This window comes from Arabidopsis thaliana, chromosome 3 (genome assembly GCF_000001735.4).
Source record: "Arabidopsis thaliana chromosome 3, partial sequence".
NCBI classification, from domain to species: domain Eukaryota; kingdom Viridiplantae; phylum Streptophyta; class Magnoliopsida; order Brassicales; family Brassicaceae; genus Arabidopsis; species Arabidopsis thaliana.
Genome location: NC_003074.8, coordinates 2,398,474 through 2,420,616, shown reverse-complemented (window position 1 = coordinate 2,420,616; position 22,143 = coordinate 2,398,474). Strand labels below are relative to the sequence as shown.

The following is a 22,143-nucleotide window of genomic DNA, read 5'->3' as shown; positions in this document are numbered from 1 at the left end:
GTCCTTTTCAATCAAGTTTATTATTTTTGTCTTTAAATGATCAAAACATGTTAAGTTAGCTGGTACATTGCAATCATTTTTCCACATCTTAAGCCGACGAGAGACAGAGAAACAGAACGAAAGGATTTTTACTCTTTCTTAATGAAACAGAGCTCTTTATTTACCAGATTAGTAATAATAATGATATAAAAAAACGAATTCTAACGATACAAAGAATTTTAAAATTAGTTGAATTCTCAACTGCTTCTTCACACACACTATCTCATAAACAAGATATATATATATATATATATATATATATATATATACAATTCATTGTCGTCGTCATCATCATGATCCTTCTTCATTAGTCATTTACTTTCCTCTCTCTTTCATCTTTCAGATCCAGAGAGAGAGAAAGAGAACAAAACATGAAGCTTTATTCTGTTTCCATCATCATCTTCGTCTTAATTGCTCTCTCCACCATAGTTAATGCTCAACAAGCTGCTACAGATTCCTGCAACTCAACTCTACCTCTCAACGACCTCACCTTCAACACCAGCCTCCTTCAATGCACCGAAGCTTGGACTCCCCAAAATTTCATCCTCCGAGTAAGTCAATTTTCCTAATTTTCAAATTTCCAACTCTGAAAATATTGAAACCGAATTTCTAATAATATTCACGCGTAGTATGCAAGAACGGCAGAGAACACATGGAGCTTTATCTTATCGGCGCCGGATTCAAGCGCTTTCATCGGGATCGGATTCTCTACCAACGGTCAGATGATCGGAAGCAGCGCGATCGTTGGTTGGATACCTTCCGACGGCGGTTCCGGGACTGTGAAACCGTACTTGCTCGGTGGGAAATCTCCCGGAGAGGTTAATCCTGACCAAGGAGATCTAACGATCGTCAACGGCTCGTTGAAGATCGAATCAGTGTCGTCGCGTCTTTACATGAGATTTCAATTGACGGCGACGCTGCCGCGGCAGAGTCTTCTTTACGCTGTGGGACCTGCCGGATTCTTCCCATCTTCGCCGGATTTTAGGTTGAGAGAGCACCGCTTCGTGACCACCACGACCATCAATTATAATACAGGTAAGCAAAACCCAGCTTGACTAATTATTTAAAGTCAATCTTGAATTAATCCATTATTTGACTGCTTAATCATTTTATATCTCCACTAGTTTGGTAAGCCTTCCAACAACATAATATTTTTCTAAGTTAATTCAAAACAAATTAAACACATGCGATGATGACGATTAGGAACTGGTTCAAGATTGTACCATTATTCTTTGTTGGAGTCATTTTCACATTATACCGACCCTGCCCAACTACTGCTACTACTACTCATATAGTTTCCAAAACACTAATTTCCAATTTTCTTATTGTATTTTTTTTGGTCAAAAAACACGATTGAATTTATTTAGCCACATTATGAGATTATGGGACTCTCTAGAAGTCTAGATGCTGTAGCTTGGAGTAGTAATTAAGTTTTAGTTGATTTTTGTACCAAATGGCAATTCAACAATATTTCGGGTAATAAAGACAAAACAAAATGATGTACAGGTCTTTTGTTTTTAATATCTCATCATTGTCTATTTTGGTTTGTTTGATTTGATGATTGTGAGATGCAGTGAAAAAACAGATTAACTTTTTCATGAGTAAAACTTAGTGTTAAAAATTTTCAAGATATGGAGGGTACAAAACTTAATAAAAGAACATGAGTTTGTATTAGAATCTAGAAATTCTTCTTGTTTCGTAGTTGCTTGGACTAATTTATGTTTTGGTTTTCCATTGATGAATGTAAAAGGTTCGCAAAGTGTGGTTAAAGTTTCACCACACTCTAAGCTAAAGAAGACACATGGGCTAATGAACATGTTCGGCTGGGGAATATTGATTATCGTTGGCGCCATAGTGGCTCGACATATGAAGCAATGGGACCCCACTTGGTTCTATGCCCATATCGCTCTCCAAACCACTGGTTTTCTCCTCGGTTTAACTGGTGTCATTTGCGGTTTGGTTCTTGAAAACCGGCTCAAGGCCAATAATGTTTCCAAGCACAAAGGCCTCGGGATAACCATACTTGTCATGGGCGTTCTTCAGGTTCGTCTTCCTAATAACACTCAAAAATTTGAAGTATATACTGCGAAGAACACCCAAGACGATTATATGTTTACATGGTTTTGTTTATTGATATTTCAGATGCTGGCATTGCTAGCTCGGCCGGATAAGCAATCGAAATACAGAAAATATTGGAATTGGTATCATCATAACATAGGAAGACTTCTGATCATACTGGCTATTTCTAACATCTTCTACGGTATTCATTTGGCTAAAGCTGGAACTAGTTGGAATGGTGGTTACGGTTTTGCGGTCGCGGTCTTGGCCTTGACGGCTATTGGATTAGAAGTTAGAAAGTTCTTGAAAAAGTAACTTTTATTTAAATGATCTCTCTTTATTGTCTTGCAACCATATTTATCTTGGTTAGGACAGTGTGATGTATTGAACATGTTATTGACTAATCATTTGAATGATATGTTTTTTTTTTTTTTTGAAGGTCTATTTGTTGATACAAGAATTAATTTGTGTATAATGTTTTTTTTTTTTTTTCACTATTTACAAAATTATAATCTGCTTCATATCCTATCAACTACGGACCTTCACGGTCTTTTGGGCCACGATAGACATTTTTACTAGTTAAATGCTTGGACTTCTATATAAGAAAGGCCCATCTCAATTAAAAAACTTAAATGCTTTAGTTTGTTTTAGCAAACTAATGGGCCAATATAAAGGCCCATATCAAAAAGAAAAAATGGTTGACGACTCGGTAATGCGTCAGAGAGATTCAGAGACATTGCAGAAATTGGAAGAAGAAGAAGAAAGAGATGTTGAGAACTCGCCTTCTCTGGTTTACGCTTGGTTTTTCCGTGACCGGAGGTTCCATTGCTCATATCGTGTGGCGTGATCTCTATGCCGAACGTTTCGCTATTTCTTCTGATGTAAATTTTCAATGTTTTAGAAATTCATCATTTGGGAAAGTTTTCATTCGAATATCCTGCAAATCGTTAACAAAATTCCAATGCTGCAGATGAAGGAGAAATTCAGTGCTCTGGAAGGTAGAGTATCAGGTTTGGAGTCTGGTGGTTATGAGAACCCGAATCCAGCTCAGGTCAGCTCTTTCTCTACCTCTCTCCCTCCATTCGTAACTATGATTTGATTGCTAGTGAGATAATCTCGTTACTCTTTTAGATAAATTAAGCTATTCATATGATCTGAGTTTTACAGAAAGCTTTTTTGTTTGGTTGGTTACATTGATATTGTTCATTGATATTTAATCAACTTAGAATTCAAGAATTTCTAGAGAGGTCAAGCAAGCGTAGTAATTTCACCACTGCCTGTATAAGCCACAGAATGTTGCCAATTTACTTAACAAGTTTTCTAAAGTTTGGTTGGACAAATTGCTTGAGAATTTCAATAACAAAAGCAGTTTCACACCTTCTGCTTACATGAAGTTACATTGGTAGTAGTAGCTCATAGTGTTATGCATCTTGAAACGATTGTTTGTTAGTGAGATGATCTCATAACTCTGGTTGATCAATCAAGCTATCCACGTGATCTGAATGTCATAGCAAGCTCTTATGTTTGGTGGGTTACTTCTCATTGTTCATTGATTTCTTCACAATTGTTTAGTCTACGGAGAATTCAAGAATTTCTAGAGGTGTTATAGTTTGCTGGTACTGCTTCTCATGAAAGAACAATTAGTTTCAGACATTGAGATTTCACCACTGCCTATATAAGCCACAAAATGTTGCCCATTAACTTGAGTTTTCTAGAGTTTGGTTGGACAAATTGCTTGAGACTTTAGAGTCTCTCTAGTTTGGTGAATTTCAATAACAAAAGCAGTTTCACACCTTCTTAAGTTACATTACTAGTGGTAGCTCATAGTGTTGTGTACCTAGAAACGATTCATTCACATTTTGATCAACTTGTTCAATCATATATTAATTCCACTCTGTTGTAGGATGAAAGGATTTCATAAAAGAAAGCATCTCACAATAGTTTCATACTCTCACACTATGTATCCTTTTTCTTACTAGGTCAACTTCTTGCTCACCATTGCTTCTTCTTGTAGGTTGAGAGTTGAAGACTCCTGCAAGTGGTACCAGCGCAAATTAATCAAAGACTTGGCTGATGTGTGAGAGAGTTACGATCTTCTCTTGGAACTTCTAAGATGCTTGGAATAATCTTCTGAATAGAAAACTTTTCGTTTTTGTAAACTGACTTACCTTTTGACTCGAGATTTCTTCTGTAAGCTACGAGCAAGACTTACATTTGTGTTACAAAACAGTCGGCTTTATTATTACAAGAAATGGTTCAGTACTTTCGTTTCATTCTAAAAAAGGGGTTGTATGAGAGAAATGCATCACGGGTGTGCATCATTAGGATATAGGCCCTTTCTAATCTCAAACCTTTCAGCTTGATACCAATTTTATACAGAGAGACTTATACCATACCAATTGAAATCTATTCACATCCTAAACAACGATACGCGACCCTACTCATGTATCAATTAACCATTTGCTAAAACATTCAGAGACTGACGGAAATTGTAAAAAGAGACTATAACTCTATGAGTCAGGGGAAACCCCTCATTCTATCAACCAGTACGAGTGGAGCTCTCTCTCTATCCCGCGATTTATTCCTTTCTTCATTGATCCCGGATTAAAGAGACTCCTTGGTCAGAACCAACCATCTATCGCCTCGATCATGACTTCCTTTGATGGGATGGGCGAGGGAGGATCGAATTTGCCAGCTCCTCATTCAACTTCACCGGAAGAGGTGGCATCTGCTTCATAACTTCTGGCATGTCATTCAAGCTGCAATCCATTCAATCAGCAAAGCACGTTAAGATTTGAGTTGATACACTATAATAGCTCGAAAACTTTGTTGGAAAAGAATGGCATTTCCCAAAGTGAGTCAATGACATCGAAATGATCTATAGATATATGGGAAAATGTATTACTCGTTCAAGATTGCAAGGATATTGTCTCGAGCTTTGCACAAGATATTGACATTCTCATGTAGCTGCAATGGGAAAGAATCTTTCATAAGTACACAATTGGATAGAACTAACGTAAACTTAAGCTGATATAGTACAAAATCAATCATAAAACCACTGGATTGCTCAAAAGCCAACAGCACAAGGCAGAGAATCAAATCAAGTCCAAAAAACTCAGCGAATTATACAAAACTTACAAGATGAAAAGTGGAAGTTGAATTCACCTGGAAAGCTGAGAAATTTGTTGAAAGTTGATTGAACATTTGAGCATTTTGCTCGAGAAGATCTCCACTCACACCACCAATAGCTGCAATAAAGCCGAAACACTTATGCTCCTTCTAATCCAATCTAGAAGATTTAGCCTTTAAATGGAAAAAGCCTAGAATCTTAGACAAACCTTTATATGAAATACCATCATCAGTATCGATAGGCATCATAGGCGGAGCATAAGAAGGACCATTAGGATGAACATTCAAATGAGATGAGGACTTGGCTGAAGAATCTGTAGCTTTTTCCTGCTAAACAGATATGTGAAAGACAATCAATCAGTTTTTGTAGACTTATAAATGGATCCACAAGACAACACAAGAACTTTCATCCGTCCAAACTCACAAGTAAATGACTAAAGGTTCAAGCTAGTTACACATTAGAATTCAATCAAGCTGATTTATGGTTTGTACTTCAAATATCTTTCTTAGCCTTGCTAGTATCGAAATTGCTAAGTAGCAGCAAATAGGATTGAAATCCACATACTTTCTTATCTTTGCTTTTCCTCGAGGAATGATCTTCTTTCCTACGCTTTCCGTTTTCCTTTTTCTGCAATCCATCAGCAACCACATGGAGGTGAAAAACCGTCAGTTGATTCTTACTAATCAATAAAGCCAATACACGAAGAAGGTTAATCAAGAACAACGAAAAAGTCGCCGGATTAAGCAAAATCAAGAAACTTACAGTCATCCATCTACAGCGCAGGGCAACATCTCGAACAGTCTTATCTTTCATTTTCATAGCAATCTTCGCATATCGAAAAACCGACGGTTCTGTCGCGTACCTATATAAAGATTAATTACTAAAAGAGTGATAGGATTTAACAAGGCTCCTACAAAAATTTACAACCAGTCATTACAGATAAGTAGACAACTCATCCTCTAATTAAATCCTAAAATTTTCACATTGCTCTAACACTAATGAGCCTATCATAAATATGATACCACACTAGCTAGCTAGTCATTTTTCTAGTATTTTATTTATTACCATACTTGAAACCACATCCAAAACTCACAATCAGCTAATCAAATACCACTGTTTCTCTTCTCAGATATAATTCAAAAAACCCGACCAAAGCTAACAATTCTCAACACATATTCCGATTCAAGCTACATGATGCTTGAAAGGCCATGGAAAATAACATATCGCAGAATTCACTACATCTAGTCACATCTAGTCAGATAGAAAGAACATTGGATAAAACAGCAAATCCAAATCTTAAACATACAGAGAGAGAGCGAGAAGATTACTTGACAAGCAAATCTTCCAATAGAGATTGTTCCTCAAGAGTCCAATCGGTAGAGATCCCTGGATTATGCCTCAACGCGCCAATCGTCTGTGAATTATCCGCCGCCGCGCCTGTATTTCCACCATTATCGACGGAATTCACAGCAGCGCCATTCGCCGCCGCCGCTGAAGAAGACGATACCTTCTGCGTCGCCGACGAACCTTCCTGATTGTTCCCCGACGGGTTCGCGCTCGCCGCCATTAAATACCCAATTTTTGGAGCTTAAGAAGTCACTTGGTTTCCTAAAATAATTCCACCGGAAAAGTTTGAATTTTGGGAAATTCAGATATGAATTCGCCGGGATAGGAACAGAGAGAGGGAGAGAGAGAGATGATGGGGAGATTAATCCGGCCGCCGACTGAGCTTCTTCTTCTGCTTCCCTCGAAATATGGAATCTTTGCTTATAATAATATAAACATATAATTTCATCTCTATCCTTTTTCGGATTTTGGTTTTCTATTTTTGAGAGTCAAATACGTCAATTTTAGTAATTAAGAGGCTTTTTGGGTAAGGATTATAACTATAGGGGCTGATACATAATAACCTAAAAGAAGAAAGTAATCTGTTTTGTTTTTTCCTCTCTTTTCGAGGTCCCTTCTCCTCTGTCTTCTTCATCCCACCTCTCTTGTCTCTCTATCTCTCTCTCTCCGCGCTTGAGGTTGGCGTCGGAGATTACCAACAAGAGCTCTCTCCAATCGTCGTCTCTTTGATATATGGCGTCTCAGCCTGCAGGTTAGCTCAATTGAAATTCTTTTTTTTTTTTTTTTTTTGAGGATTCAGATTTTAGGGTCTCGATTTATTGAATTCTCCTTCTACAATTTTGGTACGTTCGATGAGACCCGTCGAGTTGTTTGATTTGAAAGTTGTGAAATTGATTAACTTTCGACCTACAATTGGATTTTAATTTAGGGTTGTAATCAATTGATGAGATCAGCTTTTGGATTGCGCTTAGCTTTGATTGGCCTTAGATTTTCTTGATTCAATTAGATGCTTTCGTTTTGGATTGCAATTTGATGCCTTTTCTTATTCTACATCATAGTTCTACTTTGATGTTTTCACATAACCTCACTTGTGTTACCGATACTGTTCCTAATCATCTTTACAATTGCTTTCATCAAGTCTCTTTAGTGTGTGTGTTTGCCTGTGCTGATTAAAGTTTAGTCTTATTTTCAGAATACTATCTGTCATGTCACTAAACGTATAATTAATTCAATTTACTGCTGCTGTAGGTGGCAGTCCTCCTAAACCTTGGGAAAAAGAAGGAAATACATCTGGTCCTAATCCTTTCAGGCCTCCTTCTAATACTAGCACGGCTGGTTCAGTTGAGGCTTCTGGCACAGCTAATCCTGGTGAAGTAGTTCCTCCGCCCGTGAACAGGCCTAATACAGCTGCTAATATGAATTCACTCAGTAGGCCTGTACCGGCTAGACCTTGGGAACAGCAGAATTATGGGAGCACTATGGGGGGAGGTATATTTTTTCAAGTTATCTTAGATTTTTTGGTTGCTGAGATTGCATAAAGCTTAGTTCTTTTATTGTATGAATGGCAGGTTATGGTTCAAATCTAGGTATGACCTCTGGGTATGGGTCAGGTACATATGGTTCAGCATTAGGTGGGTATGGTTCATCATATGGTGGTGGGATGTATGGAGGTAGTAGCATGTATAGAGGAGGTTATGGTGGTGGTGGGCTCTATGGAAGTTCAGGCATGTATGGTGGTGGTGCGATGGGTGGTTATGGTGGCACGATGGGTGGTTATGGTATGGGTATGGGAACGGGAATGGGAATGGGGATGGGAATGGGAATGGGTGGTCCTTATGGTAGTCAAGATCCAAATGACCCTTTTAATCAACCTCCATCTCCACCAGGCTTCTGGATATCATTTCTCCGTGTGGTATTGTTCATTATTCATACTTTATTTTGTATAAGAAATAAAAGAAGTTGATAATGATAAGGTAGTACTGTATAACATAAAGTGTTCATGTTTTGATTGATGACAGATGCAAGGTGCTGTGAATTTCTTTGGCCGTGTAGCGATGCTTATAGATCAAAACACACAGGCCTTTCACATGTTCATGTCTGCCCTTCTTCAGGTTCCTTCCTGTTTTTTTCTTCTACCAACTCGTATTTTACTGGTTCCTTGATCCATTTCATTGTTCTCATGTTAACCAATCATTTATTTGTCCTCAGCTATTTGATCGTGGTGGTATGTTATATGGAGAATTAGCAAGATTTGTACTGCGTATGCTTGGGGTGAGAACAAGGCCTAGAAAGATGCAGCAGCCACCACAAGGGCCTAATGGGCTACCTTTACCACACCAGCCACATGGAAACCAGAACTACCTCGAGGGGCCTAAAACTGCTGCACCAGGTGGTGGCGGTGGTTGGGACAATGTATGGGGCAACTAAGTTACTTCTTTCATTACCCAAATCCTTCAACATTGCTTTAAAACACCATGACAACCAGTTGGTTACCGATAGAAGATAAACCGTGTAGCAGCCTGCAACACAGATTGGGATGTACGAAAACCAGATGTTTGTTTGCAAATTGAGTCTCTTCTTCTCTTCTCTCTATCTCTCAGTATTCTCTGATTGTGTGGTAAAGGATAGATGTCGTACTCTACAAAATGGAAAGTGAAGTTTTAAGTGTTTGTTAAAGACCTTTCTATTGATATATATTTATAATATCCGATTCTCTTCCTCTTTTACTGGATTTGAAACAACACTGTTGACCAGTAAACGATTTTGATACTTTATTAACAACTTGAAGCCTATTCTTGAATACATCTTTTCTTGCAGTTTGCCTCTAGACAAGACCAACACATTGGTCCCAAAAATGTCGTATGAACGAACTTAAAAGAATCATGTACTGTTGATAGAAATTGATGCTTTTATTCTTGTGCATATAGTCTCCAGTCTGGTCCTATGACCATCATTTCTTCTGTTCTTAGTGTTATATCGGCTCTATGTAATCTGAACATCTCAATTGCTGTAGGGGTCAGCCTCGCGTTCCCGTTCATGTAGAGAATCTGGAGGTTCATGCAACCGCATCGTAGAGCAAGCAACCCTTGGTCACATAAGTTCCTACAACGGTTCACATGGAGTTTCTTCAAGTTACGGCACCACTTCCCTACGGCTTCCCATCCCGAAATCTTAACTTCATGACAAAGAGCCAAGTTCCACTCTTGGAGCAATGGACAACCTTTTGCTATAGCTTCAATGGATTCATCACCAACCGTTCTGCACATCCTAAGGTTCAAGATTCTAAGTTTTGATGCAATTCCAGATCCAATAGGTACCAACCCATCTTTGCGAATGTAGCAACTTACACCTGAAATGTTTAGAAACTCAATCCCACCTCCGCTAATGATCCCCGTTATACCCTTCGGCTCAAGCTGACAAGAGTCAGCATCCACATAGCCTAGAGTTGGAGAACAGCCACTAAAGCCAACACCGGTAATGCTCTTGCAGTTTGAGATTTTCACTGACTCAAGCTGCAAGCATGCTTGTGACAACGCTTTTATCCCAAAATCAGATACCAGCGGGCAGTACGAGAGATTCACGCATTTTAGAGACAAGGAAGCCCTGGCCAACGTTTCTAACCCAATGTCACTGATATTGCAGCGGTAAAGACTAACCACACTTAGATTGGGACAAAAGCTAGCAATAGTGGAGATCCCATCATCAGAAATCCCAAAGCAACAATCTAAGTAAAGAGTATGCAGTCTTGCACCGGGATACCTGAGGGAGTCGAGACTCGAATCATTCAGCACAGTGCAGCCAGAAAGCGAAAGATGCTCCAACCACTGAAACCGAGTAAGAAGCCTGTGGAGATGATGAGAGCTCACATCAGGATTTGTCTGAGACAGACTTGAAGGGTTCAGGACAGAGAAAGAACACTGGAACTGTAAAGAGCGACGGCTAATGTTTTGGATGTTGAGCCAGCGATGACAAGTCAAACCAAATGAATCATGGTCAGCAACACTATCAAGTCGTTGAAAGATAAAGGAAAGGCAATCATCTGGAAGGTGGATAATGGAGGTCTCAACATTATTATCAGACTCGGACACATCTTCCATGCCTCACTTCAATTCCTGTATAAAATGGACAGCAAAATCTAATCTTTAAAACTAAAACTATCTCCTCCACATATATCTACTCTGATACAGAACATAAACTCATCAAGAACCTAAGTCAGATAAACCTCTATATTGATCTAAATGAAGCAATCCAGAGAGCCTTCACTTCAGTTCCGGATCACCAAGAAAGACCAGGGAAATGGATACGTTGCAAGCTTAGAATCCAGCCCTACATGTCTTTGGAAAACAGACTCAAAAAAGCAAAACTTTGAGACTCAGAATCTCTGGATTGGATTAGATTGATCGGAAAAAAAGAAATTATGAAAACCCACACAAAAGATCCAGAGTTTATCGAAGAAATCAATCAAGTAAAAAGAGAACAATCGCTCAATCCATGATTGAAAATCCAAATACCAAAACAGAACGAGAGCGCTGAAGCAGAAATTTTGCTTGCTATGATTTTTTTTTCTTTTCGCATTTGTTTATATTATTATTTTTATTTTATTTTCTAATCCTTCAAATTATTCAATTTTTGAGATTTATGCCGAAGTTGTGTCACCGTACCGTAACTTTAGCAAGTGGTGTGGATTGTGGATTGTGGATTATACATGAGGGTAATGTCAATCCTAAATCATATAAGCACATTTTCTTGAATGAGAATGATCTCTTGAGATGAATAAATGATCTCAATTTCTGAAGACAACTCATTTAAGTGACTACCTTAAGAAGGGTCTTGAGCTAGACAACATGGAAGAGATGTACAAGAAGGTAAATGCAGCAATCCGAGCTGATCGGCTCCAAACAATTGATAACCAATTTTTGGATCCAACAGGAAATTCTGATGCTGCTGAAATAAATCATCAGTGGTAGCAACATCGAGAAAAAACAAGAAAAAAAAAAGCGTATGATGAAAAATGTTCATTGATAAGACATATTGGGCTGTCAAGTGTGAAGCCAGCTGATATTAGGATGAGGTTTGTTTTGTTCCCGCTGATTTGACACATGCTACCAGATGAGTTGTTTTCCTCTGGATTCGACAGGTAATTTGTCTTACGTCTTAACTATGTGTATTTGTAGTTTTGGAGATCTTAATTTTTTGTTATCTAGATATATTTATAAGTTTGCATTCATACTGATATTTAAGTGTATTTTCAAAAGTGTTGTGACTCAACCAAACGTGATCATATCTTCTTAACTTGAATCGCATGTTAAAGAACACTGTCGTTCCAAGGCTTAATTATAACCTATATATGTTGCCCACCCACGAGATAAAAACAATTATTTAGTAATTAGTGTCTCCTTGGATGTTGTGAAGAAGTTGGACTTTTGCATATTAATTCTCCCGCCAGTGTCGCAACAAAGTCTTCATGCTCAGAGTATCAGTTCACATTCGAAACCTGATCTTTCTTACTAGTCTATTGTTATGAGATTGGTTTTTTGGAGTGAAAATGAGCTTCGTGGAACTCTCATCAACCTCGTGAGAACATAACTTCGTGATTGTGTTCTTTGACAAGAAAAGTTGAGCTGTAGTTTTTTTTTAACAAGGTTTTGGGATGACCAGTAGTAAATCAATTGTTGTAATAATTTGGTTGGTAAATATAACATTTGTTTTCTACTAAACATCCAAAAATGGAGGTACGTGAATGAACACATGGTGTGTTGTAACAATTAATCTCAATATGGCCAAACCAAGTCTTCTCCATTTCTAGTCCTTGTCTCTACAACGAAGCTATTGCGCTATTTGTTTTGTTTGTGCAGTACGCTTCCTTCTTCTTATTGCCTTTCTTCTTAGGCGTCATATGACTCTCTTGCATCCTCAAAAACTATGCTGATTAATTTATGCCACACCACCATTTCTCATTGAAAGCTAAATCGAAATTCAAATAAAGTCCCAAAAACATGCAAAAGTTTAATTGACCAAAAAGCTGAAAAGCTTGATGGCGTTTCAAACTAATGCACTAGTTAATTCAATTTCCATAATTACGTAGTAGTTTTTTTGGAGATTATATATTTATTATTCACGAAAAATGTGGATAAGACAAATAAAAGACAAAGCATGCTGCATTGCTTGTTCTACTTTTTCTTTTTCTTTTTCAGACATTTTAGCCCAACTATATACTACTCTTGATTAATTTGAATAGGATTACATAGTATTCCATAACACGAGACAAAATAACAATATTTGGCAAATAGAAATGTTGTCTAGTTGTTTTCCTCGTAGATAAAGATAGTAGTCTCGACTTTAATAATTGGTTTGCATAGAAAAGAGAAGATAGTGTTTTGTATAGTACTAGGCAAAAGTCAAAAAGATTCTTTTGAAAGAGAGGACCCAAATTTACTTGACGTAATTATTGCATTTCATATACGTTCTTCTTCTCTCCCTACTTGATTTTTATTCAAAAACACTAGCATTAAGTCACTCTTTCGTCCTCAGATAGTGCGCATTGCAGAACACAAAATCTCTACAAGAAAACCCCAAAAATGGACGGACTTTGCTACGTCATCTTCATCATCTTCTCCCTGCTATCCTGCGCTTTCTCTCCCTTATCATACGCCTCTCCGGCCACTTTCAGTCGCCGTCACCTTCTTCAAGCTCCTGTAACTGATCCTTCCACATTCTCACCGCCGTTCTTCCCACTTTACAGCTCCACCTCTCCTCCTCCTCCTCCTTCTCCGCCGCAGCCTCTTCCGCCTCCCGCCCCCACTTTTGCGACATTTCCGGCGAACATCTCCGCTCTCGTCCTCCCTCGCTCCCCTAAACCGCAAACTCCTTCCCGTACACTCCTTATTCCTGCTATCTCCGCCGTGCTCGCCGCCGCAACATTAATCGCCTTGGCCTTTTTCTTCTACGGACGGTGGCGAGGGCAAACCAGTCATTTCAAAGATGAATCCAAGAGCTTAGCTTCAGACATTAGCCAATCCCAACAACAAACTCTTCCATGTCCCCCTCCAAGAAACAACAACACTCAAAACAAACTCTCTGTAGCTCCTTCTACCTCCGATGTTCTCTACCTCGGCAACGTCGTCACTTCCTCCGGGTCGGGTTTTGTTAAACCGGAGTCACCAGATATCTCTCCTCTCCCGCCATTACCTGCCCGTAGCTTCCTCCTGCAACATCACTCTGAAGCTAATCTTGATGAAGAAGAAGAAGACGACGACTTTTACTCGCCTCTCGCGTCTATAGCTGGTCAAGAATCACGAGACCGGAGAATCAATCCGTACAGTAACTGTTCTTGCTCTATCTCTTCACACTCGGATTCTCCGGCAATGTCACCGTCAGCTGCGATGTCTCCACCGATGAACTCGACGGCTCCACATTGGTCAACTAACCAAAACACTCACTCTCCGTCGTCGCCGGAGAGAACAGTAAGGAACAATAAGAGATATGGTGGGCAGTCGCTGAGAATGTTTAGCCTCTGGAATCAAAATCTAGGGTTTCCAAGAATTTCCTCTGCTTCTACTTCACCAGAGAGAGGTATGATTAGAACTCCAGACGCATATGCTCGTTCTTCTATGTACTCTTCAGTTTCCACCACGCCGGATCGGTTTTTCCGCAAGGTTCTTGATAGTTCGCCGCCGAGATGGAACGATTTCAGTCGAAATGTCAAGTCTTTGTTTCTTTCTTCAACTTCTGCATCACCTGCTAGAGATTTTTGTATCAACATCTCTGAATCTTCTAGAAGTTTGAAATCTTCTTGGGAAAAACCAGAGCTTGATACAACTCAACAGAGAGAATCGGCCGCTGCTGCTGTTACTCTTCCTCCTCCACAACGACCACCACCGGCAATGCCTGAGCCACCTCCTCTTGTGCCACCGTCACAGTCTTTTATGGTTCAGAAATCTGGAAAAAAGCTATCTTTCTCGGAGTTACCACAGAGTTGTGGGGAAGGAACAACAGATCGACCTAAGCCAAAGCTGAAACCTTTGCCTTGGGACAAAGTCCGACCAAGTTCTCGTCGGACAAATACTTGGGACCGTCTTCCATACAACTCTTCAAATGCTAACTCTAAACAGAGAAGTCTTAGCTGTGATCTTCCGATGCTAAATCAAGAGAGCAAAGTTTTGGATCCAAGGAAGAGTCAAAATGTTGCTGTTCTGCTTACAACACTTAAGCTCACCACAAATGATGTTTGTCAGGCCCTTCGAGATGGTAAATCATCAATGACAAAGCTAATTTCTTCTCATTATTCGGATTGTATCGAGTTGAATCTGACTTGTCTTTTATTTCATCAGGTCACTATGATGCACTTGGAGTTGAGCTTCTTGAGAGTTTAGCAAGAGTGGCACCGAGCGAAGAAGAAGAGAAGAAGTTGATTAGCTATAGTGATGATTCAGTGATCAAGCTTGCTCCATCAGAGAGGTTTCTCAAGGAATTGCTTAATGTTCCTTTCGTGTTCAAACGGGTTGATGCATTGCTCTCTGTTGCTAGTTTTGACTCCAAAGTCAAACACTTGAAAAGATCATTCAGCGTTATACAGGTATAAAACAAAGATGAAGATAACAAGAGACATTTATGAATGTGTATGTTGTTGTAAGCTTACGTCTCATAAAGCTATATGATTCTTTTGCAGGCTGCTTGTGAGGCACTGCGAAATAGCAGAATGTTATTGAGACTTGTTGGAGCTACCTTGGAGGCTGGAATGAAGAGCGGGAATGCTCATGACTTCAAACTTGAGGCGCTCCTCGGCCTTGTCGATATCAAATCGTCAGATGGAAGAACCAGTATCTTGGATTCTGTTGTACAGAAGATCACTGAATCAGAAGGAATCAAAGGGCTACAAGTTGTCAGAAATCTCAGTTCAGTTCTTAACGATGCCAAGAAATCTGCAGAGTTGGACTACGGTGTTGTAAGAATGAATGTGTCAAAGCTTTATGAAGAAGTTCAGAAAATTAGTGAGGTTCTGCGACTGTGTGAGGAGACTGGACACAGTGAGGAACACCAATGGTGGAAATTCAGGGAGTCGGTGACCAGATTCTTGGAAACTGCTGCTGAGGAGATTAAAAAGATTGAAAGAGAAGAAGGTTCCACGCTCTTTGCAGTGAAAAAGATAACAGAGTATTTCCATGTTGATCCTGCAAAGGAAGAAGCTCAGCTATTGAAAGTATTCGTAATCGTGAGAGACTTTTTAAAAATTCTAGAGGGAGTATGCAAGAAGATGGAGGTGACTAGTTCTCTGGCTTAGATGTCGTGTCATAAAGATCCTAGGATCTGTCCAAGACTAATGTATTGTGTTACCTTTATAAGTTATGTACTTATATGTTTGTATGAATCGTTGGAGAGCTACGTTGTATGTAAATAGATGCAGCTTTTACAAACATATAAGTGGCTTGAAGACCATATAATATCTCAAACTCAGAGATCCACTTTATTCTTCTTCTTTGTTATTTATTACATTTTCTTAGTTTACTGGTTCTTTAAGAATCCTTAATAAATAATATTCAGTCAAGCCTCGAAATATGAAGTACATAAGATGAATCTCAAAACAATACTCACAGAATACAATGATTAACATTTAATCATGCATATAGTACATAAGATTATATTATTTTCTATATATAGTATGTTACAGAGAGTATTTCCGAACCAATCATAATTACAAGGTTTATCTGAACTGGTCACTCTATTACACTAATAGCTCTGGTGAGTCAATGCTTGATACTTCCTCTATATACCGTCAAGAACTCCATCAATCGCCTGGAAGACCTGAGAGACTACATTCTCATCGCCTGTTATAATAGCAGTACCCATCTCTGAGAACTCTATCAGGCCACTGTTAGGATTTTCTATATGGATTATACTCTTGTCTTCTGATCCATTATCACCTGTACTCTGTTCGATGGATCCTTTTATTCCCATTTTCAGTAATGCGTCTAAAAGTAATTCCGGAGCCACTGAGCCCCAATGCCTCAATGGCCGAGCCTTTCCTGAACTTTCTTCCTGCTCCAACCCGGAAACTAATCTGTGTTTCCCATCTTCCATCAGAAGCCCACCTTTCAATCTTGCAATACCGAAGCTTTCACGTTGCCTCAGTTTTCTCCAGCTCAATTTGGAGGCCAAGTCTGTCGTAATCTCTACGCTTGGATTGTCTACAATTCTTGGTACATGTAGCGTCTTGTTCTCAAAGTAATTCAGGATTGAGATGGTCTTTATCGCAGCCAAACTGATCCTCTGATTGACAGCATCAGGGACCTATTCATAATATGGTATTAGATAGAAGAATATAGACAGATGCAGGATGTAAATATTTCTTCACCAGAGTGGAAGAGAATACTTACCAAGAAAATCTTTGGCTGCAAAACGGATACAAGTGTTGGGAGCTTCTGCAACCTGCAAAAGAAACTACAGCATTGAGCAATGGTAGACAAGCCAATTTAGATCACACATTTGGCCGCTGGACTACATGATGACAAGCTTAACTTGTGAGCTGCCATGATATTTGGAAACTAATATTTTGGGATATAGTGAGATATTACTGGTCATTAAATAGCAACAATGCATATGTGGTGAGTCAAATCTATACTATCAGTCAAGGTATGCCCTTGCACAAGAACCCAGGTTAATTCCTATTTTGTGCAGACACAACTCAGATTCCTTGATCCAAGACGACAGAAAAAAACAACTACGAAGCACCAGAATAAAATGTAGTCTTAATCATAAAGCCAAGCAAACCTTACCTTATTCCAGAAAGAAATGAACATTGGAGAATTTTCATCGCTATCGGTCTAAAAGGGAGAAGTCCTAAACCTGAACTAATCCCATCCTGCAACACATATTTATCATCAGATATATTGAATTCAAACTGGATCATCTGATAGAGATGGGGAAGAGAGAAAGAGATTAAAAAACCTCAAGAACAAGCAATGATTTTGGATCTCCACGCCAACGCTGAAGAAGTTGGACAGAAGGGCCAAGTCGCAAACTCCAGTGAGAAGCAAATACGATGCATGGTTCCTGCCAACTCGTTCTGTTCGCATAACTTAAAAAATCAGTGCATGCTGTAACATACTTCTTGATATAGAATCACATCATCCCAATATTCAGGTTTGCAGATTCCATGTGAGGTATATTACTGATGTCTCTGAACCAAGCAATGATTTAAGGTGAACAGAGATGATATTTTCATGACATGTGTTTGCAAACTATGCATTTACGCAAAATAATCCATCACTAATGATAAAAGAGATAAAACTTATAACCTCTTCTTACATTAAGTTGGGTGAATGAATGGCAGGAAACAAATGGATCTTCTTGTTTTTGATGAATTTAAGATGGCCAAACGATGGTTCTCCTGAAATTAACTGCAACATCAATCAATATACATACTTTTAATTCACATTTCAATACCATAAAATAAAACTTATCCTATTTGATTCATTTTTCTAATAATATTGTCATTGATAACCAAACAATTGGCAGAAGTATACCTTCTCCTGTCGTTGTTCGCACAGCCATTCGGGTATGGTGTTTGTGTATGCCAATAGCTCTTCTGCCACAGAAGATATTACAAAGATTGGAACCTAACCAGAGCCAAACTAGAGTTACTTAGACTCACACAGCTAAGAATCATTTCAACTAAAATAAACTTTTTTCTGTGCTTCATATCCTCAAGAAAGTAAAACTAAAGAAAAAGAAGAAAGAGACATCAAACCTTTAGAGACGAGGATTCAAGAGAATTTGACAATAGCTCTAGGAGCTGCAGAACTATCCCAATTCTAGTAATCGTTATCAAGGTTGAGCCACCAGCATCAGCAGATTCTGCAGCACATGAACAAACAAACGCTAGTTTCTCCATCTCTTCTAAGCTGTCTTCAGTGTTTAGTAATGAATCCTTGTTGTCACTGCTAAAAATGTTAAACAGTAAAGAAAGATCCCCCACTTTAAGATCTAAACAAACATCCTCTTATAAATGTAAAGAGGGGTCTTATATGATAGTACCTGATTGTTGATATATAATTATTATCTGAGTCAGGAGAAATACAACCATCCTCAGTCACTTCTGCAGATTGGAGGGATGAGAAATCTGAGTAAATCAAAACATCGGTTTCTTTGAGACCATGGAAATCAAAACTTCTTGCATGATGTGAAACGAAGATGGAGTCTGACACATAACTTAGACTTCCATTAGGTCCGTTGATCAACCAATTACAAGCCCCAATATCTAGACCTGAACTTAGAGCCTTAATGATTAAGGTCCCATTGTAACAAACTTCTTCTGCAAACTTTACGCCTTGAACCTTCTTCATGCAACTCTCTATATCATCTAAACTGTGGAAAAGATTGCACAAAACTTAAAGAAGCTATCAACAGTACTTGAAGATCTAGCAACATATTGTTTGAGAAGCCAATAATAGTTACCTGTACAGACGCATCCAACTGCCCAGATCATCACCACTCTCGCCGAAGACAACTTTTTTAAGCAAGGCTGGTACTTGTTCACTATCTAAATTCTTTATCCACCCAGGAAAACTGGAGTTGTCAGGTCCATGAAAGCATCTGAATTCCTTGTGCATCGAGACAATATCTTCCATCATGAGCTGTCCAATCTTCGCTGTTACTTCAGTCATATATATCTACATCGTAGCAACAATAACAACTCAGCACAATACACACCCCAAGAAAAAAAAAATCATTCAGAAAACTCAAAACTTTAGGTCCTGAACACGTATACCTTGGCAAAAAATCCAGGGTTTTGAGTAAGGAATGGCAATCCGAGCAATCCCATAGGGTTAGAGATGAGAACAATATCAATGAAAGAAGCCTCCCACAAATGCAAGGCTTTCACAGTTTTGTACCACGGTTCTTCACACACCAAATCAGCACAAGTTAGCTGTCTCTCCAGTTTTTGCTTCTTTTGAATTGGATTCTGAGCATCCAACGACTCATCAGATAGATATTCAGAAGCTTCAGAACCAACACCAGATGGAACAGGAGAGAAGATTTTGATTGCCGAAAGGTCCAAAGGGCAGTCAATTAAAATCCTGAAACCACATAGATTCAGCATATGACAAGGCGGATAGTGAAAGCCATCTCCTTTGCTCAGACATGTCTGCAAAAAAACACAAAACTTTCATACTTACCCAACCCGAGGTTTTCAATAACTCACACGAAAAGTATTAGACTTTCATTAACCAAGAGAAACTCACCAATTCCATGGAGACAAACAACAGTATAATCTGTTTAAAAAACTGAATAAGCGAGGTTTAAATTCAGAGCTTTTCCAAACAACGCAACCTAAAAAAACAGCCAGAAATATGCGTATCATAGAAGAGGTTCAGTATAACTCCATAAAAATTTCCGTCTTGTTTTTTAGAGAGAGACTAACAGATGCGGCAAGGAAAGTACGGAGGTTTATGCAAGGCGGCGATGGAGGTTGTCGAGGACGAAGCGGCGGATTTAATTCGAAACTGGTTTAGATTCGAAAATCGAATTTCTCCGGTTCGGTTTGGTTGGATTAGTTAATTTTTTCAAAAACTAAATTCGGGTTGGTTGCTTTGATACGATGTTGCTGAGATAATAGACCGGAGAAAGACGACGAAGAGATCAGCGATTTTGTTTACTCCTCCAATGGATTCAGCTCGAGAGGTCAGCGATGGTAGACTCACCGTCGAAGGTTTCTCTGTAGCTTCTCGAGCTTTTGCCGATAAGTGGAAGATACATAACCAATCGTTCCCTCCATGGTCTTGGGTTCCTCTGATCAATCGAACTCTACTTGTTTCAAAGAAGGTTGATGAACACCAATTCTCCATAATTCAACCTTCTTTAAGATACTGTTTTTTAAATTCCTTGGTCTTGTTGTTTTATTAGCAGGAGGAAGGTTACTTGTCGCTGGAGAAGATCATAATTCTCAGTTCACTTGAGGTAGATTCACAGCTCTTAACAGTGATGTTCTTCTTTTCTTGTTTCTCACAATTAAGTTTGTGTGTAGGAGGAAATTCCAGAGGATGAATCTCTAAATGTAGCTACTGATTGCTTGGAAAAAGAAGAAACAGTTGATCACACGATTTTGGTACATAACCTTTTGAGAAATTCTCATTTTAACTATCTCTGAAGCAGGTATCTAGAATCCATGAGATTGTTTTCCTTGATGCCCTTTTATTTGTGTTAGGTCCCAACCATGGAAAATGAAGCACACTACTATGATTTCCATATAGTTTACAGTGCATCATACAAGGTTCCTGTGCTATATTTTCGCGGATACTGCAGCGGTATGTCACAATATAACCTGCTTGGACTTTTTTGGTTTGTTCTTTTGTTTAGTTTGAAAATCATCTTTGTTGTCACTTAGGTGGAGAACCTCTTGCTTTGGATGTCATAAAAAAAGATGTACCCTCATGCTCTGTTAGTCTTTTGCTGGAATCTAAGTGGACTTTTATAACTCAAGAGGTATCCTCTCAAAATCAATACTACATTACAATGTCCGTTTAAAGTATATTATATGGTTATTTGGTATTGAATCCCTATGCAAACAATCAATCGCAGGAGCATCCATATTTGAACAGGCCATGGTTCAAGCTACATCCCTGTGGGACTGAGGACTGGATCAAGCTGCTTTCCCAAAGTAGCAGCTCTTCTGGATGTCAGATGCCAATTGTGTTGTACTTGGTTTCATGGTTCTCTGTTGTCGGGCAGGTGGTTGGTCTTAGGATCCCTCTTGAGATGCTGAATTAGTAGCCATCTTCTGTTATCAAAATATATAATGTATCAGTGGCTCCAAACCCTCGGCAACAACTTTTAAAGGTACGCATTTCTGAATAAGAATTTTCAGAAGAAACTAGGGACTAAAAAACTTGAGTTTCATTAACATATGAGTGGCTTCAATTCATGAGTCTGCAAACATCGTAATCAAATCTAGCTATTATGTTCTTGAGGTATTTAAGTTGAATTCGTTTTTTCCAACAAACCATTTTGCTTACACCACTTCGGGTAATTGTAACATAACGGCTGATTCTAAAAAAAAGGCTTACTATTTCAGTATTTCTACGTAAAGTTTGTAATGCCTCTCATTGTATAGAACCAACCAGTTTATAGCTTGATTGAAATTATGAAAATAAAAGTTTGTATCCGAAATATATGGCAGCAGCAGCCATCGCAGATACGCCACAGATATTTGTGTCGGAAAATAGTGTCGTAATATTTGTGACAATGTCGACTGGCAATGTCGCTCTTTGCGACAACACGTTTCTATCCAGAAATTGCTAATTTGCTTTGGATGCGCGATGCCTAAAATCCGGTTTGCAGCCGCAAAATCCTGTTTTCTTATAGTGCGGGCTTTGTTGATAACCTTGAGGAAAAGGTTCTTTTGGAGTATAGATGGGGTCAAAGAAGCTAACGTTTTACTAAGCAAAGCAAGAAAACCAATGAAGAAAATGGTAGACTGAGTAATGAAGACTTGGTCCAGGAATTTTGTTAGTAAGTGGAAGACTTGGAAAATGAAAAATAACACAGCTGTTTGATTGATTGACTTGAGTAAA

General features: G+C 38.8%; 9 protein-coding genes and 1 long non-coding RNA gene across 20 annotated transcripts; 6 read left to right on the top strand and 4 right to left on the bottom strand.

Moving 5' to 3' along the window:
* Positions 1-285: 285 nt before the first annotated feature.
* Positions 286-2,568, top strand: AT3G07570 (Cytochrome b561/ferric reductase transmembrane with DOMON related domain-containing protein). Its single transcript, NM_111636.3, has 4 exons — positions 286-590; positions 669-1,074; positions 1,790-2,082; positions 2,182-2,568. Exons 1-4 carry the CDS (start codon positions 411-413, stop codon positions 2,410-2,412), a joined length of 1,110 nt encoding a protein of 369 aa, NP_566313.2. The 5' UTR covers positions 286-410; the 3' UTR covers positions 2,413-2,568.
* A 226-nt stretch (positions 2,569-2,794) lies between these two features.
* On the top strand, positions 2,795-4,374 carry AT3G07568 (fanconi anemia group D2 protein). The gene is made up of 3 exons (NM_180204.2): positions 2,795-2,978; positions 3,068-3,148; positions 4,112-4,374. The coding sequence occupies exons 1-3, from the start codon at positions 2,865-2,867 to the stop codon at positions 4,121-4,123; spliced, it is 207 nt and encodes a 68-aa protein (NP_850535.1). The 5' UTR covers positions 2,795-2,864; the 3' UTR covers positions 4,124-4,374.
* AT3G02015 lies at positions 3,880-4,132 on the bottom strand. Its single transcript, NR_140879.1, has one exon. It is a non-coding gene; the product is annotated as an other RNA (long non-coding RNA).
* Positions 4,333-6,994, bottom strand: AT3G07565 (histone H2A deubiquitinase (DUF3755)). Of its 4 annotated transcripts, none has more exons than NM_111635.4 (7): positions 6,556-6,994; positions 5,990-6,089; positions 5,792-5,854; positions 5,436-5,553; positions 5,263-5,345; positions 5,003-5,064; positions 4,333-4,856 (listed from the first exon to the last, which is right to left on the bottom strand). In NM_111635.4, exons 1-7 carry the CDS (start codon positions 6,792-6,794, stop codon positions 4,745-4,747), a joined length of 777 nt encoding a protein of 258 aa, NP_187413.1. In that variant the 5' UTR covers positions 6,795-6,994; the 3' UTR covers positions 4,333-4,744. The 4 variants fall into 4 exon arrangements, with proteins under 4 accessions (NP_187413.1, NP_001030657.1, NP_001030658.1 ...); NM_001035581.3 differs by having other exon boundaries at positions 4,390-4,856; positions 5,436-5,556; positions 6,556-6,983; NM_001202906.1 differs by having other exon boundaries at positions 4,489-4,856; positions 5,236-5,345; positions 5,436-5,556; positions 6,556-6,977.
* A 35-nt stretch (positions 6,995-7,029) lies between these two features.
* On the top strand, positions 7,030-9,296 carry PEX13 (peroxin 13). The gene is made up of 5 exons (NM_111634.6): positions 7,030-7,325; positions 7,823-8,062; positions 8,143-8,486; positions 8,593-8,685; positions 8,783-9,296. Exons 1-5 carry the CDS (start codon positions 7,307-7,309, stop codon positions 8,999-9,001), a joined length of 915 nt encoding a protein of 304 aa, NP_187412.1. The 5' UTR covers positions 7,030-7,306; the 3' UTR covers positions 9,002-9,296.
* AT3G07550 (RNI-like superfamily protein) lies at positions 9,288-11,140 on the bottom strand. Of its 3 annotated transcripts, none has more exons than NM_111633.4 (2): positions 10,797-11,140; positions 9,288-10,686 (listed from the first exon to the last, which is right to left on the bottom strand). In NM_111633.4, the coding sequence occupies exon 2, from the start codon at positions 10,669-10,671 to the stop codon at positions 9,484-9,486; it is 1,188 nt and encodes a 395-aa protein (NP_566312.1). In that variant the 5' UTR covers positions 10,672-10,686; positions 10,797-11,140; the 3' UTR covers positions 9,288-9,483. The 3 variants fall into 3 exon arrangements, with proteins under 3 accessions (NP_566312.1, NP_001325806.1, NP_850534.1); NM_001337721.1 differs by having other exon boundaries at positions 9,288-10,417; positions 10,499-10,890; NM_180203.3 differs by having other exon boundaries at positions 9,323-11,128.
* A 1,842-nt stretch (positions 11,141-12,982) lies between these two features.
* AT3G07540 (Actin-binding FH2 (formin homology 2) family protein) lies at positions 12,983-16,124 on the top strand. Its single transcript, NM_111632.3, has 3 exons — positions 12,983-14,821; positions 14,905-15,149; positions 15,243-16,124. The coding sequence occupies exons 1-3, from the start codon at positions 13,153-13,155 to the stop codon at positions 15,852-15,854; spliced, it is 2,526 nt and encodes an 841-aa protein (NP_566311.1). The 5' UTR covers positions 12,983-13,152; the 3' UTR covers positions 15,855-16,124.
* Positions 16,118-20,083, bottom strand: AT3G07530 (integrator complex subunit; the record flags this gene model as incomplete). Of its 5 annotated transcripts, none has more annotated exons than NM_001337718.1 (11): positions 19,816-20,027; positions 19,341-19,718; positions 19,028-19,242; positions 18,608-18,937; positions 18,321-18,513; positions 18,097-18,189; positions 17,879-17,970; positions 17,519-17,636; positions 17,347-17,432; positions 16,948-16,999; positions 16,118-16,861 (listed from the first exon to the last, which is right to left on the bottom strand). In NM_001337718.1, exons 1-11 carry the CDS (start codon positions 19,822-19,824, stop codon positions 16,337-16,339), a joined length of 2,091 nt encoding a protein of 696 aa, NP_001325706.1. In that variant the 5' UTR covers positions 19,825-20,027. The 5 variants fall into 5 exon arrangements, with proteins under 5 accessions (NP_001325706.1, NP_001325703.1, NP_187409.2 ...); NM_001337717.1 differs by having other exon boundaries at positions 16,250-16,861; positions 18,321-18,510; positions 19,816-20,083; NM_111631.3 differs by having other exon boundaries at positions 16,272-16,861; positions 17,519-17,648; positions 18,321-18,510; positions 19,816-20,015.
* ATG10 (autophagocytosis-associated family protein) lies at positions 20,014-21,666 on the top strand. Of its 2 annotated transcripts, none has more exons than NM_180201.3 (6): positions 20,014-20,395; positions 20,480-20,530; positions 20,598-20,678; positions 20,778-20,877; positions 20,958-21,055; positions 21,152-21,666. In NM_180201.3, the coding sequence occupies exons 1-6, from the start codon at positions 20,237-20,239 to the stop codon at positions 21,338-21,340; spliced, it is 678 nt and encodes a 225-aa protein (NP_850532.1). In that variant the 5' UTR covers positions 20,014-20,236; the 3' UTR covers positions 21,341-21,666. The 2 variants fall into 2 exon arrangements, with proteins under 2 accessions (NP_850532.1, NP_850533.1); NM_180202.1 differs by having other exon boundaries at positions 20,215-20,395; positions 20,477-20,530; positions 21,152-21,474.
* Positions 21,667-21,742: 76 nt separating this feature from the next.
* On the top strand, positions 21,743-21,871 carry AT3G07522 (uncharacterized protein; the record flags this gene model as incomplete). Its single annotated transcript, NM_001125126.1, has 1 exon — positions 21,743-21,871. The coding sequence occupies one exon, from the start codon at positions 21,743-21,745 to the stop codon at positions 21,869-21,871; it is 129 nt and encodes a 42-aa protein (NP_001118598.1).
* Positions 21,872-22,143: the final 272 nt, after the last annotated feature.